Consider the following 16,715-nt stretch of genomic DNA (forward strand, 5'->3'; position numbering starts at 1 on the left):
CAAGGTTTATAATAGTAAGTATATGGTAAAGCTATTGGTTTCCCCTGTTTGCGTTCAGCTAGGCTAAATCCCTATTTACCGTTTTAATTCAAGTGTTGTATTAGTCTTCTGATCTTGCTCTCAGATGCATGTTACAACATATGATGTAATATCTTAAAAATATTGAGAAACCAAGACAAATGACTAACTCAGTAAACAAAGAATAATCCCAAGCAGTGAATTTAAGCAACAACCCTTCAAGAGTCCCATTGAGATAAACTGTACCCTATGGAAACTACAGCTGTAGTTCATCCTTTTCCACATCATTTTATAGGAAAAACTGTCTGGCATTAAACTGGTTTGTTTTGGCAGCCGTTTTGACAGATCTAATTAATGTTTTGGCTTCTTACGAAGCTTGCATGAGCTTTTTTTTAATGCTCAACCATTTTGAAATAAATCATTGCAGAGCAGCTGCTAGATTACAACCATGTTTCCAAAAAAAAAAAAAAAAGAAAGTTGAGATTGAGTAAAATGTAATCATCTGTGCATCCCTTGAGTTTATATTTAATAGAAAACAATTCAAAATGCTGAAACTGAGAATTTCTTTTATATGTATATACATATATCTTTATTTTTCACTTTTATTTTATTTTTCAGAAACTGACAGATCTGGAGGTTGTACAGTTCTCCCCATACATGCATGGGTTCTCTTTGGTTACTATGAGTTCTTCCCACTGTCCAAAAACATGCTTGTAAAGTTAACTGGTGATTCTAAAGTGACCCTATGAGTATACATGCTTGTTTGTCTCTGTGTGGCCCTGAGATGGACTGGCACCCTGTCCAGGGTGTATCCCACCTCTCACCCAATGGCATCGGGGATAGGCTCCAGGCCCCCTTGACCGTGAGTTGAATTAAGCAGGTATAGAAAATGAATGGATGGATGAAAGATCTAGACTGCTGGCTAGCAAGTTTAGCAGAAAAACTCTCACAACAGAGTAATGCTGCTGTTATACAGAATGTGATTGGAAGACATCTTGCTTATTTAAGCAAGAGTTTCCCTAAGAAATAAATAATCTAAATGTTGCTTTAGAACCTGTCTTTGTTATTTTGCATTAATATTGCTCTCTTAGGTATGAAAGGTGCTGGATCTTGCTTGTGTGTGGGTTTTGGTTTTTCAAACTTTTTTTTGTTTGTTTTGACTCCATTGGTGGGTGCAGTGGAAAACTGTGTTCACCGACTGTGGCTTTCAAAAGTATTCCTGAGCCTGAGCAGAGACTTCCACCAGTGCATTGTCTGTTTTAAATTCACTATCCCCTGAGTTTTCCGATCTATCCCTTCAGAGATTAACTTAATCTTTTAATAATGTTTGGATGAGATTGTGCACCCTAGATGGCAAAATCCCTAAATCCTCAGGACTGGTGCATTATTAAACTTATTAATAAACTGTGACATCTTCCATTACTTTTTTTCACTCTTTTGCTTAGCTTTTCAATTCATAAAAAAATAAAGAACATTTCTGAGTTGAAATATTCATCATACTGTTTTTGCTCTTTTAAATCAATAGTGTGATTTAAATGGTTTCCAAGTCATTGTATTCTGTGTCCCTGCTTTGTAGAAGGTTTTTCAGTTGGATTTAGTGTGCACTGAAGGCACACTTTGTGTCTTTCTTGATACTCAGGTTTGTTGATTTGCCTGGGGTTGGTGAATCAGCACCCTCCTTTGTAGTCATTCACGGCATGTTTTTTTTGTATTCTCCGTTGAGTCTGAAAGTATTCCCTTTCCTTCCCTAACTTTGTTTTCTTAGCCTAAGCTATGTATGGAAGCCTAAAGTTGAACTGCTCTGAGCTTTCTTGTTTCATTATCTTGTTGTGAAATTTTTTTTGTTTAGAGTTGTTTGTCACATTTCTTTTGTGGTGAAAGATGTAAAACATACCAATCCTGTTCTTATGTTCATGTGTGGTACAATGTTCCTCTGTTTTTTAGGTGTGTAATTGACAAGCTGGTCTTTTTGAAAGGCTCAGGGAATGAGCGGGGGAGGAGAATGATTGTTTTTTTTACTCGGCTCCATACTCCTCCATTTCTGTTTTTTTAAGTTTCCAGTTTCACCCAACTTGTTTCCGTCAGGTTTTATTCATGACCTCCATCTGGAAATAATATCAGTTCATGAAAACAAGCCATCAGCAATTTTAGGGAAGAGTTGTGCGTGCATATGTGTGTATGCAAGTGTACTGGAAGGGACATTAGGGTGTCCTCTGTGAGGTTCAGGCTTCATCGATGTAACAGTGTTACGTGAGATGTATTGCCGTGAGAATGACATATATGACCAAGTTAGGAACCAACCGAAGCCTCCATCATTCACTCTTGAAATTTTGGTGCAATGCATTTGTGGTCAAACTAAAGTCTTTGATTCAAATGCAAAGTTAGGCATCAAACATTGGAAACCACAGTTGCTGGGAGAAATTACGTGTCAGGCACGTCCTTGGCAAAACGTTTGACATTGGCTCAGACTAAAAATATGCATTAACTCTGTGAAAGCCTGCATAGTACTGCAGGAAAGAAGATCTGGCTTGTGTTAGAGTTGCTTGCAGGAGTGTATGCAGCCTGTGGCAGGGCAGATAGAGCAGATATTCACTCGACTCCAGGCTCAATGAAACACCTCTGTGTCTGCCTGCCGTCTTGGCTGCGGTACACAGGAGACAGGCCGGTCACACCTGAGAACCTCTGAAGAGTAGCCAGACATTTAGTCGGCCTGTCCAAAGTACTGTGGCGTCTTAGTTTGCCGACCTATCCAACTGTTGAACTAAGTATTTGTCTGTCTGCCTGGGGTCGATACCATCTCTTTAGAGCCATAATGGCTTTAGCAGCCCCTGAAGGAGAGACCAAGTAGGTGTGTGCAAGGAGAAGTTTCATTTCTGGCTGTCTGCATTAGGGGGGTGTGGCTGGATCATGTTTTAAAAGCCCTGAAGTTAACCCCAGTCAAAAGGTTTATGCATACCACTAAAGCCACAGAGGCATTTTGCAGTTGTAATTTCACTGTTGTATCCACTGACAACTCTTTGGACACAGTTTTCACCTGATTAATGTAGTGAAAGAAAGTGAATGAGCCAGCTTTTAAGCAAAATTCTGAAATGGAATGATTTATTTACTGTCTCCTCTCGTTTCTGTTTTGGTACTGCACTCCATTTCAAAAACCCTTTTTGGTTATGAGATCCCCACATGTTCCTCTGCCCTGCATTCCCCCCACCCCCCTCTCCCTACAACATCACAGCAGTCTGGGTCATTTTTCTTTTGAAGCTCACCCCCTCTCCCCCCCTCCTTACTTGCTCACCAGTCCATCCATCATACAGTCTGTGTGGAACCTCCTTTCACTCCACCCGTCCCTCTCTGTTGCTGCGGCTGCCCTCCCTTTCTGTTTGAAGCAAACCTTCGGGCCAAAACCTCCATAGTTTTCCTATTAATTTCAACCTCCGCTGCTGTTGTTACATTGTTCCACTTCATGCATAACTCCAATCCTCCTGCCAATCTTCCACAGCACTCTTCTTCTCCCAAGTTGCAGCCCACGACTGCTGTGAAGCATCTGGAGTTTCCCCCATCTTTCAACTGGCTGAGACCTGAGGGCAGGGTTGCTGAATATTGGGAGCTGTGGTTTGTGCCTGTGCGTGTGTGTGCGTTTCTGACTAACACTGCTGTTCAAATCAAAGTGTCTGCCTTTTGTTTGCAAGCTCTGGAATCCCCTCTGTCACACCTCGGCTGTTTCTCAGCAGCAGGGAGGTGGTGTGGGGGGAGGTAGACTTGAGGAAGACTTCCTTCTCTACAGTTAATCCTCCACCACAAATACACTGGACACCCCCTGAGTCAAACTGTCCTACAACCAATTGAATTAGTTTGTACTTTCAAGTCCTTTAATCCGATTAGATCTAAATTTCCTCAAAGTTCCAACAGCATAAAGTCATTATTTTTCTCATGAAATATGAATTATTTTTGCAGGTTAACCTTTTTCTATTCTGTAAATTCTTAGAGTTGTCTGTCAGACAGTCCTTTCATCATTATAAAAATGTTGCTAACTTCTTTGCATTTTCTCTATTTGTGTATTTACGGCATATATACGTCACCCAAAAAGAGGTTGTTTTAATGTATTTATGAGGTTTTGGACAGTACACAGCAGTGTCTCACAATCCAGTATAAAGTGACATACAAGGGGAAAATGATCAAAACAGTTTGCGATTTGAACATTGCTGTAATCAAAAGAAATGTGAATAATTAACTATAAATTTATTAGTTTTTTGCACAGTGGTACAGTGAAGTGCAGGTTTTGCTTCTGAGTACAGGTTGTTAAACCTGTGGAAAGCTGTGAACGGGAGCTCTTTGCCACAAGTCCTCAATTAGGGTTCTGCCCACAGAGCCATAAAACAGTTAGTGGAATCATTCAGAAGCTGTTAGATTTAACACTATTAAGAGTTCATTAGTACCTGCATACACAGCTACGGTTGCAATTGGAGGATCATTAACATAAACCCATTAAAGCAGGTTAGAGGCTCTTTCATCTATTCCTTTTGGCCGTCACCTGCTATACTAAAACAACTAACTTGTTTGATTGTGATAGATATTCTGATTTTTTCTTCAAGCAGTTCAAACACATAATGTTTCTTGCCTTGCAGGTCTGAAAGCTAAAAGCTGCAGCTAAATAATTAACAGATGAACAGCTCAGAGCAAGTGTCAAGATACATATATATGTATATATACACACTTTTAAAATGGTTAAGAAGCATTCATTATTTAAATAATCACATATGAAAACACTGCTAAATCATAATTTACAAAGGTAAGAAAAATAAAATAAATATTTCAAAAAGTATATTATTAACAATGAACAATAAGCTACTTTATATGGAGCATAATTTGTGTTTTGTGTACTGGAACTAGTACTCCATTTGAAGATCAGGTTGTCCAACTTGAAATGATCCTATATTCACTCCCTGCGAATCCCTGCAATACATCCACAGGTAATCCAATTTCAAAATATTTCATGTCATTCCTATTTGTGCAACTAATAATCCCAGTTTGAACACAATCAAAAGTTACCGTACTCTTGACGTTTAAGCAGAAACAAATGTGAGGATCATTTTTGTGTTATCACATGTTTTTTTCTGTGCGTACAGGAAACAATCAATGTTTTTTTTATTTAATAAAAATGTACTCATTCTTTACACATTTTCTTCATAGTTTACTTTGCTGATACTTTTCATCTTCTGAACAGCCTAAATGCACTGTGTTAGACTCCATGAAAGAATATCCACGAGGGAAGATCTCCAGTCTGACTGTAATTGTTGCATCTAAATTCATAGTTTTACTGTCAAAGCTATTGAGGATTATTTAATTACCTTGCTCCATTGCAGGGTTATATGAAAACACAGAGATTGAATCAAGAGACACCAAAATTAGATTAAACCAATTTAAGAATTTCAGTTTCCTTTCGTGGACCTCCCAGACTGTTTGACTTAAGCTTAGGGACAATGCTGACAGTTGGAAGTATTGCAGTTCAGAGGAAGCTCATTGTGGAGCCAAGAACTCTATTAAGACCGGGATAATGGTGGGAGAGTTATTTGTAATGAGAAACTGGAGTAACCAGGTGAGCTAAAGTGGCATCATATGATCTTATTTCTTTCAGTTCCAAGGACAGCTATGAGAAGTTGCAAAGTGGAGACACTATGTGGAATACACTGTTAAAGTTGTTATATATGTAAGTATGTATATTTATGTGTTCATATGTGTTCATTATTCCTGTTCTTATTCTGTTTTTATAATTATGAGATAACATCACAAAAAAAGAGGACTCTTTTTTTCCAGCAGTACTTTCATTACTGTCAGCGGCCATTCTTTCTTGCAAAGAGCAAATCTTGAGGAAACGAAATCTCTACTTCTCAGTAAACCAACTATTGCGGTGGGTAATATGTTTTTAAATCTCCTGCTTGTACTTCTTTCTTGAGTATTTAAAACGTTGCCATGATTACAGCTAAAGCGAAACTACCTTACAATGTAATTAAACATAATCCAGGAACCATTCTGGACTTGCTGAGCACACTACCTCACTCATAGTAATTGCACGTGATCAAAGTGTACAAAACAGACACAGCATGGTCCACTTTTCGTTTGCCAGAGCTCATGGGGTCGAGAGGTCTTTATGGGGTGAAGGTTTTGGCTGTGTTTGCAAAAGGGTCTTTCCAGCTCCTTCTGCAAACGAGAGCTGGAGATCAAACATCAAAGCTGATACTAGCGTGAAGGCTGGGGTGCTGCGGGCTGGAAGGGTGGAGGGGTCACTGACAGGTCTGGAGGACAGATAACAGAGCAGGAAGCCCTCCAACATCTCACCCCCCATGTTTTCTGAAAATCTCAAGATAAACCCGCCTATTCCCCTGCCATTAAATCCTAACCTCTCTGACACCGGTATTGGTGGACAAGTCTAGCATCTGACCCCACTTAGTCACATGCTGAACCTTTCCCTCGTGATAATCCTCCCTGTCAACTGACAAAGGGTCAGCTGAGTAAGCCGCGAAAGTAATTCAGGACAAGTGTGTGGGAAGTTTGAGGGGTGAGTTTAATTAAAGCTTCGCTGTGTTAAGTATGTTCTGGGAAATGTTTGTGCTTTCAAGTAGACCAGTAATCTGTAAAGTATTATGAAGTGCCTGCCAAGCACTTTCCTTTGTCTCCTCCAACACAAAAGGATTTAATATAACAGCCAAGCTTATACCAACCATGGATTTTACTTTTTGCTGTCAAACTAGGTTTCCACTTTTTCTCCTTCCTTCCTATTTGGATATAATTCGCAAAAATCTGCTGCAAATGCAGCTACTCATAAACATGTGCTCTGACTTATTTACAAGAAGCAGAAGACAAAGATTATGTTATTTGTCAGAACTGCAATCTTGAGAACAGAGTCACTTGACCCTGGAATTTGCTTGGTTTCCAGCCCAGTGGACGAACAGAGAACAACAAAGGGTTTCTCTTGATGTGATGAATGAGACGCTACAGCCCCCAACAGGAAATATAAGGTATTACTGCCAAAAATAAAGAAATGCTTGGGGACAACTCCAGGTTTGTGCCAAGTCTCTCAACAGATCTTTGTAGAACTGCGTTTTGTGTTACAGGCTGAAGGGATAAGAAGAAAAATTATCTTGGCAAACCACTGTACTTTTTATATTTTAATGATGAGTTTCAAAGAAGAAACATGGCCTACTTGTTTTGTTGCAGGCTAAGTGGGAAAAAAACAAAGCAAGACAATAAAGAAGCTGTTCTATTCTTCTTTTTTTTTTGGATATGAAATCATATCCAAAGGAGCCAGCCATATCCAAAGGGAACTGTACACTAAGGGAGGGTTGTTGGTTACAAATTTAGTCTCCAATAGCATAGTGTGTGATGTTTGACTGACATACCGTCTGGCCACTGGTCAGACTCTTAAAAGAGGGAGAGAGTGAAGGAGGACAAGCACAGAGAAAGTAAAGTAAGTGAGTTAAGCAGAGAGAACGAGTCTGACAGCGCAGACGAAAAGACTATTTTAGCAAAGATAGAGTCTGAGAGGAATAACCAACAAGCTGCAGACATTCAGCTGACAAAAGAAGACGTTGTCCGAGTCCTCCTGTCTGTCTGCAGCCATGTCTGACTGTGAGGGACTACCCATGGGTAAGAGGAATCACAGAGTCTGCATGACTCCTCTATTAAAGTAAAGCCACGCTCAAAAATGATATATGTTAGGCGCACATGTGGGAATGCATGTCTGTATGTTGTTTAGATTTGTGTATCTGTATTGTGGTTGTGTTTTTTTCTGTCTCTGCCCTTGTGTGTGTGTGTGTATGTGGAGGGGGGGGGGGTCTATGTAGGCCCGTCCAGTTTTTAGTCTAAGCTCTCCATTGGGACTGCTCACCCAGCAAAGTATTCAGCAGCAGTGTGAGGTCGGTTCAATTTGGGACCTTATAAGGAAACTGAATTCCTTCTGGTTTCATCAAAATAATGCACGAATACTCTGTTTAAGTTTAAACAAGAGATACATAGAGAAGACAAAAGAGGGAGGGAGTAGAGGGGGAAGGTCAGGTTGATAAAAGTCTTGGCAGGTTGTGCAGTTTTTCTGAGAGATGTGTGGATGTAACAGCACTACATGTGTCTAAGATGTGGACCTAAAGATGTGTGGTGTGCATGTGCAGGTGTCTGCTGATGTATATGTGAGCTGTGAGTGGTATTAAGTTGTAGGTCATTTCCTGTAAGTACAGCCAAGCTGAGAGAGGAGAAGAAGGCTTTATCCTGCCTGGCTGTCAGACCGGCACAAACAATCAGTTAAAAATAGAAACCTTCCACTTCTCTGGGTCTCTCACTCACTTACTCAATCACTCACTGATGCTTCCTTCTATCACCCTTCCTCTAAATCTCTCAATCTCCTCCCCCTCTTCTTTTATCTCCCTGTTGCCTGTTTCCGCCCTGTTCTGGTGTAATCCATGCATGATTCCCCCCTCAGACCAATGGCGCATGACTCAACAGTAACGGAGCTGCTTGAAGTTGTTGCTTGTGTTTGTGGAATGTCGAGATATCATCTCGCCACACCTTCTTATATAGTAGCATTCCCTGATGTATTTACCAGGAAATTACATTAAACTTGACAAAAGCAAATTCACTGAACTTTCTAAAACTTAGTACTTCTCCTTTTTTCTGTGTCATCCCATCGCATTTGACTCCTCAAGTTTATAAAGTAACATTGTAGCAAACAAGATTATAATTATTTCTATATTGCATTCATCATCAGGATGAATTTATTCTGACGTGTATGAATATCAAAAGTAGTTCATTTTTAGAAGGCCTTGGATGTTACAATTATGCATGGTAGCCAGCAGTATGTTGCACAGATTAAACAACCTTAGCAAAGCATAAGGGCAGATGATTTGTGCAAAGCTGATTGAGCCACAACGTTAAGTTTGTGAATGGATGAAGTTGTTCTCTCTGTGCAGCAGTGTTTAAAAGAACATGCACTTGCTGGCATAAACTGTTTAGAACAGAAGCCTTTTAGAGAGCCTGATATGGAGAAGATTTCCGGCTTCAGTAAACAGCTGTCCTATAGCGAACCACTAAGTGCATTTTTGTCCCTGATATGTGAGAAGTGAATTCACCGAAAATAGGACTGGATGGATTTGTGCTGGCTGCACATTAAAAAAAAGTTGGGACAGGAATGAGTTTTTCACTGTGTTGCATCTGCATTTATAAAGACATTCATTTCTGAACTAAATGCAGTAGTTTTGCAGAGTTTGGGGCCTTAATGGCCGTTTTCTAATAATAGGTTAATATATTTTCTGTGGGCATCAGAAAATAGTTTAGCAACCATGCCCTAATGAAACATCTTGAGTGTGTTTGCATTGTCTTGTTAAAACAAGTAAAGTCTTCCCTGAAAAAGACTGAATGACAGCATTCTACAAGAAAAAATAACACCTTATCACCTTACAGAACTGCAGTTACCTGTGCCATTTGCATAAATATCCTCCCATGTCATTGAAAATGGCCACTTTTAAACTATGAGCTGGTTACAAGCTGGATAGTTCCTCTCCCCTTTAGCCTGGAGAATGTAGCGTCTGTGATTTCAAAACTAAAATTAACACAAACATTAACATGCTAACTAACCACACTAAGCCAAGAGAAGGCATTCTCTGTGTGTTTCTCTCTGCTCTTTTTTCTTTTGCAAGAAGTTTTAACCTGCAGTTGTTTTTAGAAGTGTTCCTTAGAGCTTAGAGAGTGATTTCATTGCTGACACATGTCAGGTTTTAAATCCAATTCAATATTGGTTTTCAGCCTTTTCTTGGGCAAACAGACATTCCTCTGGATTCTCTGAATCTTTAAATGATTTTGTGTACTGTATGGGATAAAATCTCCAAAGTCTTTCCGTATGAATAATGTAATAAAAACATTGTTCTTAAATGACTGAACAATTTGCCTCCACGCTCTTTAAACAGTGATGATGTTATATCAACATCTCTTTTACCAGCTATACAAGTTTGTATACTTCATTTAAATTTATGGCTTCTATTGATTATTGCTATTTCTATTTTCATATTATTGTGTAATTGGAATCTTTTTGGATTGTTTTGATCAACATTTTTCACTGTAGAATAACTAGCCATTTTACAAAACACATTTAATAGGTCATGGTAATGAGCCAGCAACACACTGCATTTTTGTTTATGTCACACGTCAAAATTTTATTATTACACTGTGGTGTTAATAATATATGGAGTAAAACCTCAGTCATGTGATAACAAAATAAAGTATGAGTTGATTCATTCTCCTCTCGTTCCTAGATTAGTTTTATCTCTCCTCAACAAAGAGTGGGACAAATAAATCCATAGTTCAGCTAATGTCCTGCAGGTGTCAGTATCAGTGTGTTTTATAAATGAAGATTGTATCCGTGGAGTAAGTATTCAGACTGCTGTCTGATAGAAATGAAAGAAATAAACACAGGGTCATGAAAAGTTATGAAAATGGAGGCACACAAAAGGAAATGATGTACAAAAGTGAAGAAAAATGAGATCTGAATAAAAAAAAATAAGGACGGGGAGGGGATGTAGGGGTGAGGTGTTTCTGAGGAGATCATTTTGGTGGGAAATGAAGAGCAGCTCTGATTCATAGCAATTGCTGTCTGTCATGTAACCGAGACTCATGGGGGCATCAATGGGAGATGTGAAGCTTTTATATGAAAGAAAAATCACAAGCATTCACTTTCTGCCTGCAGTCCATTGATGTACATGGAGACTTGTGTTTGTGTCTTTATGTGTGTGGGCATGCATGCACATTCAGAAATGCAGATTTCAGATGAGCGTGGCATCATGGCCTGCTGACGTCAGCTCTCCATCTGTGCCCTGAATATGAGGACCAGTAGCTTTGCTGATGCTAAACCTTTTCCGGATTTTAGCAAAGTGGCTGAAGTGGTTCATTTGTCATGCAGGTTTAAGACAAATCATCTGTGGTTTATTATCTCTCTCTTTCTTTCTGTGCGTGTGATGCCTCGGAATATGGAGCAGCAGGCATTTCACTCAGATGAGAATATTTAAGACTGTATTGACTGAAATGCTCAAAATTTGCATTTCTAAGTTGGAAAAATGAGAAACTGAGAGCATTTCAGGATTTCAAATTCTGTTCTACATACGTACATATATATATGTATATATATATAACAGCATTTTGGTTGTTCAGGAAATGGGGGAAGGGAGATGTTTCAGCGGCCAAGTCAGATGTGATTAATGTTGTCGTTGCTTCAGAGAACACACAGCCCTGCACACACTGTGATACACAGTGTGTGTCCATATTACACACACATTACTATTGTTGGGTTTTCATGGTAGCATTGAGGTGGATTTAGATGGCTGTCCTTTGGATAAATGGGTCATTTTCACACTAGCAAAAATCTGATGAATTTCAGCTTCCCTGCTGACATTCTCAATGCTGCTGTCTGGTCTTTAATGGACTCACACAGCAGAAGCTGTGTAGGCTTCCATGTATTGCAGTCCACTGAGTTAACCAATCCTTTGCCACTTCATTGTCTGAGTTATGGCTCATTAACAACAGGAGAAATCACTGTGGTTTATAACCCTTTGTCCCCACTTCTACAGCCTCATAAATGTGACGATGAAAGCGTGAGGAGACATGAATGTTTGAGTAGTACTCAGTGTCATCTGACATTGCACCATGATGCTTTGAATGTAAGACTTTTTTCAGTCACATCTTCTTTTTGTATTTTCCCTCTCACTACATCTGCTTTTTTTCCTCTGGCTTTGCTGTTCATGTCTTGCTTACTGAAATTCTCTACACATGTATATAAACTATTGCATGCTTCAGGAAGGAGCTCCCTCTCTCTCTTCTTTTGGCTCTCCAAAAGCTTCTGCCCTTTTCTTGGGGTTTTCTTTTTGTAGCTCCTCCATGTTGAATTTAGGGTCCAAATATAAAAAGTAGTGAATATTATCGACATTGTAAAACCCAATTGTACCAAATGCCTCAATAGAGGCTCAGAAGTTAGTTTCTTTTTCTTAAACTTTACAAGTCAGCCTGTCATCTATTGTCTTGTAGGATGAAGAGTTTATTGAGATGGGCCATGTGCACATGTACACAAACCAGTGAGTCGGAACTTAAGTTGATTGTTGAAACAAGGATTCCCTTTTAATGAATGAATGAATAATGATTTGACTTTTTACTGTGTTAAACCTTTTCACCTTTTTGGATTGTGTCATACTGCACATAACCTTCTTTAGCCCTACTGCCTTAAAAGTCCTGCGGTTTGTCCTTCATTGTCAAAACAGAGTTGGAATGTATACATTTGCTCAGGTTTTGTGCTCACAGTTTGGGCTTACATGTACTGTCAGTCCTACTGACAACAGTTCACAGTATTTTTTCCTCTTCTTCATTCATTTAAAAGCTATATTTGAAGAAAAGGATAAGATTATCATTGGGTTTCTTTTGTCATTTTTGATTTACATTAAAAAGATGTGAATAAGAGAAATAGAATGGAAACAGAACCAAAGAATGGATGCACCCGCTTAAGGCGTGTTTTGAGTGATTCAAAGAAGACTTGATACGCATTAGAAGGAACGGAAACAACCTTCAGAATAGCAACTGACCTGAAAAAAATTAGAATGACGTAATTAGCCAGCTGTTATCATCTGATCCAGCAAAATACATACTGACATGACTGGAAATCTGACCAATAAATTCTTCTACTTCTGACACAACAAGAATAAAGTAATTTTTTTTGCAAACCTGGTGCTCTCATGGAAAGTGATAACAGATAAAGATGGGGCATCTAAGTTAATTCTGTATAGAAATCCATAGTCTGCAAATCCCAAATTGATCTAATGTTATGAAATGTACAGAATTATAATGCGGTTGAAACAAGTGACTGTCAGTTGGGCATCGATCTGAGGGCCCATCAGGCGTCATCTGATGATCTAAACAAAATCTGTTTAGCAGTTAATTGGGCATCAAACATTAGACAGTTTGTGAAGTGTACTGAAGCCTCAAAATATTTACAATTAAAAATAATAAAAGCTCTGAAGTATTCAATGAAATTAAGTAATGAGCTTTAGCAGGTTTACAGCAGTTCTTTCTTCATTTATTGGTAAGTTAAGCTTTTGCTTTTGAAAGACTCACTTCCTTGTTTTTCAGCTTGAAACTATGAAAGATGCTGTCAAAATTCAACAAAAAGTAAGGTGATACAATGCTCAGTAATATTGTTTCAAAACAATATTACAATGAGCAGCAGACTCCAGATGTTAAACTGATAAACTCGTACCACAAAACAAGCCGAAAACACACAATGAGGCTCAACAGTTCTCTATGATTTTTAACCATTGATTGGGTTGTATTTTGTATATGAGCACAGAGGAAAAGGAGTGGGAGTTGAGTAAAGAGGCAATGCTGCTTTTCAACCTCAGAACTGAAAGTTATTTTCAGGTTAAAAGCAGACCCTCCTCTTCCTCAATCACACATCTTCTCTGTCTCTCCACTAAGTCTTGTCACAGCATTCGCAGGGATTGAACAGAAGCTATGGCTTGTTGTCTTTTTTATTCAACAAGACCTAAAACTAGGCCATGTAGTAACTCTTCATTTCAAAGACTCACATCATAAATAAAATAAGAAAGAGCTAGCATAATGATAGACTTGACATTGTCATAATTCCCTCCTAAAATCTTGGATAGTGGATAAATTATGAGTCTCTGAAGATGTTACACAGTCTGGCAGCAGATTTCTACATGCATAATGCTGTTAGAGTCTGTGACCAAAAGACTGCAATAAAGCACAAGTGGTGACCCAGTTATTCTGAGTTATAACATCATCACTTGGCATTGCTGCAGATTGTGTGGCCCACAACAGCATACTGCAGCATGTATCTGCCATTTCCTTTTATTCTATAGCCATGTTTCTCTGCTGTAATATCACAGAAATATCCCATGCATCATACAGGGATGTATTTATGTGATTTCCCTGGCAAGTAAGAAATTAGGATCAGGTGGAGCGAGTCCCAGAGCATGTGTCATGTTGTGGGTTTGAATTCAGGATTTTTGTTGTCCTCTCATTCTGTGTGTTGCAGCCTTTTCTGGTTTCCCAGGCAGGGATGTTATCACTCTGTTGGGTTCTTCCCTCCTCTGAAACTAGGTCACATTTCTACCACATATTTCAAGACAGCAAAAAAAAAAAAAAAACTCATCAATGGCTCATGTTAATGGAGTCTAGTTGAGGTCCCTGGGTTAAATTAACTCACTTTCTCTTTTTAATACACACACAGTAGGCATCAGCTTTCCATCAGACTCTGGATTATCATTTTTCTGCTAATTAGTGTTGGAGTAGAACATGATAAATGAAACATCAGATGCAGTCACTGACACATATGCAGCATTATGCTGGCAGTTCCTTGACTTAATGATATATGACACAGAGCGTGTCGTAGTTCCCCTTTCTAAATTATAAAACGTTTTAATCAGAGCTCCATGCATGTTCTTAGAAACAAGCTTTAACACTGACAAGTTATTTTCCCCATTAGCTAGGAATGATGTATTTTCTCCAGTCACTCAGCTGACTTATTCTCCCCTCTTACATTCAGTCAATCTTGATCAGCGTCTGTCTCTCTGCTCATGTCCAGGCATTTATCAAACGAGTTAAAACTGTCAGTCACAGGCAGTATGACATCCCCTGCTCGCCATGTAGGTGCATTAATGGCACAGCTACTTTCATTAGAGATCACGCTGTCATATCTTTACAGATCAGTGTTACCAAACATTTGAATATATTCATCTTTCATTACAAACGTGAGAATTTGCACATTTTGCACGGTGCAACGATGGTGCAAGCAGAGAGTTTACATGACAACCAAAGCGACTAACCTTTGTCCTTAGAGACAAAAGAATGCATGGACAAAACTTCATTGCAATCTACTAATTGGTTTTGAGACCCCAATCCTAAACCATTAATTAGAATACAAGCTGGTAGTTCAAGAAGTAAATGCTAGAACATCACAAAAGTCATGAGGATTCATCCTCCAGAGACTATAAAACAATTCTATTGCATGTTCATTCATGTCTCTCATCTAAAATCATCTACAAATCTTGTAAAAAATCTTAAAAATCTATAAACCATTGGTTTAAAACTAGAAACTCACTCTGAGAGTGCATTCTTTTGTCAAATTCAGTACCCTAAATGGCCATTTTAACTCCACAAAGACAAGTTGTAGAGATAAGTGTTGTAAGTGCTGTAAGTTGTATGTTTCTTTGCAATTTTATATAAAAAACTAATTAGCCGAATATATATTGAAATTTCATGCGGAGTTGGACTGAAAGGAAGAGGACAGATCACTTATTAGTGCAGATCAGGATTATTTTCATGATACAGAGATACCGAATTGTCCTTGGTTGAGGACAGGATCTCTCAGGGCCCTTTTGTGTCCATCAAAAATGTAACAGGTTTCATTTGTCCATGATAGACCTGATCGAAAGATGTAATGAACAGACATTTCCATGTAAATCTATGCAAAGAGTAAGTGCTTAAACAAACAGAATAAGAAACAGTGGAATCAACCAAATAACCTTTTGACAAACATAACCTTTATTTGTTTATTTCTAATTAAATGGCAGAGACAGGTTAATTATAAAACCTCATAAATCATAGTTGGGGAAGCAGCCATCCGACCTGCTGACATATATCACTATATTGAGCTACTTGACATAAGCTCAGAAAGACCGAGTGATTAACTTGTTCAGACTGTAAAAGTGTCACTGGGCTTTGTCTAAATTCACTGTTTATATGAATTATTAGGAGTCCAGTTTGGATTGATTCCTGGTATAAAGCACAAAGCAACCCAATAACCAGTACAGACACACAGATGGCGGCTGGATCATATGGAGGATTGACCCTTTTTCCTCCTCAGATTTGGATTTGATTATTTATAATCCTGGCCCACTGACAGACTGACTGATCATCTGCTGATAAAATGAATGTCAGCAGTTTCTTTTCTGTCTTTGAAAAAAAAAAAGCCTACTCATGTTTAATGTGACCTTCAAGAGCAACCAGAGAATGAACGCTGCAGAAGCAGCGTCAGCAGGACAGGTGAGAAAGCCTCAGATGGCCACAGGCCATGTAACATATATAATGGATTGCTGATTATGCTTTAACCACACAGGATGTGCAAATCTGTGTGACTGTAGGGCCTTTTTCTGCCTCAAGCTCTTTAGATGTATGATTATATCCTTATGAATCAAATAACATATATAAATATGTATCCTCATAAGTTGCTTTAAATTCATAAAAAACAAAAAGACGAAAAATGCATTAAACGCAGGATAAAATTAGTGATTCAACGCGGTTGGGTAATGTGGGTAATATGGTGAAAGGTCGAAGGGGCAGCCACAGCGGGTGGGGCAGCTCCACCACCTGCCACCAGTCTGGTTTTAGGTGGGGTTTAACACCCCATACGAGTGGGTGGTGGGATGGAGGTGGGTGGGGAGCAGTGAGGGGGTCTGGTTTGGGGGATTTGGGTGGGAATGTAGCCCATTTTAATCTGTCCCCCTCATGTGAGTATGAGCGCAGGGAGACAAACACCAGACCTGGCCCTAATCTAGATCCCAAATCAGCCCCACAATGAGATTTACAATAATCTGAACCCGTCCAGACAAAACACCAAAGGGATTCACAATCTTCATAACAAAACACAAAGCAAGTTTACTGTG

At 39.0% G+C, this 16,715-nt stretch overlaps 1 protein-coding gene across 1 annotated transcript in view; it reads left to right on the top strand.

Annotated features, from left to right (window-relative positions):
* Nucleotides 1-7,486: 7,486 nt before the first annotated feature.
* The window catches only part of eml1 (EMAP like 1), a 49,116-nt gene continuing 39,887 nt past the window's right edge, over nt 7,487-16,715 (top strand). Inside the window, exon 1 of the mRNA XM_072366006.1 lies at nt 7,487-7,656. Within this exon, the coding sequence (XP_072222107.1) occupies nt 7,629-7,656 (28 nt within the window). The 5' untranslated portion in view covers nt 7,487-7,628. The remainder of the gene's footprint in view (nt 7,657-16,715) is intronic.

Source organism: Leuresthes tenuis, unplaced genomic scaffold (assembly GCF_036924035.1).
Source record: "Leuresthes tenuis unplaced genomic scaffold, fLeuTen1.0.hap1 SCAF_15, whole genome shotgun sequence".
Lineage (NCBI taxonomy): Eukaryota > Metazoa > Chordata > Actinopteri > Atheriniformes > Atherinopsidae > Leuresthes > Leuresthes tenuis.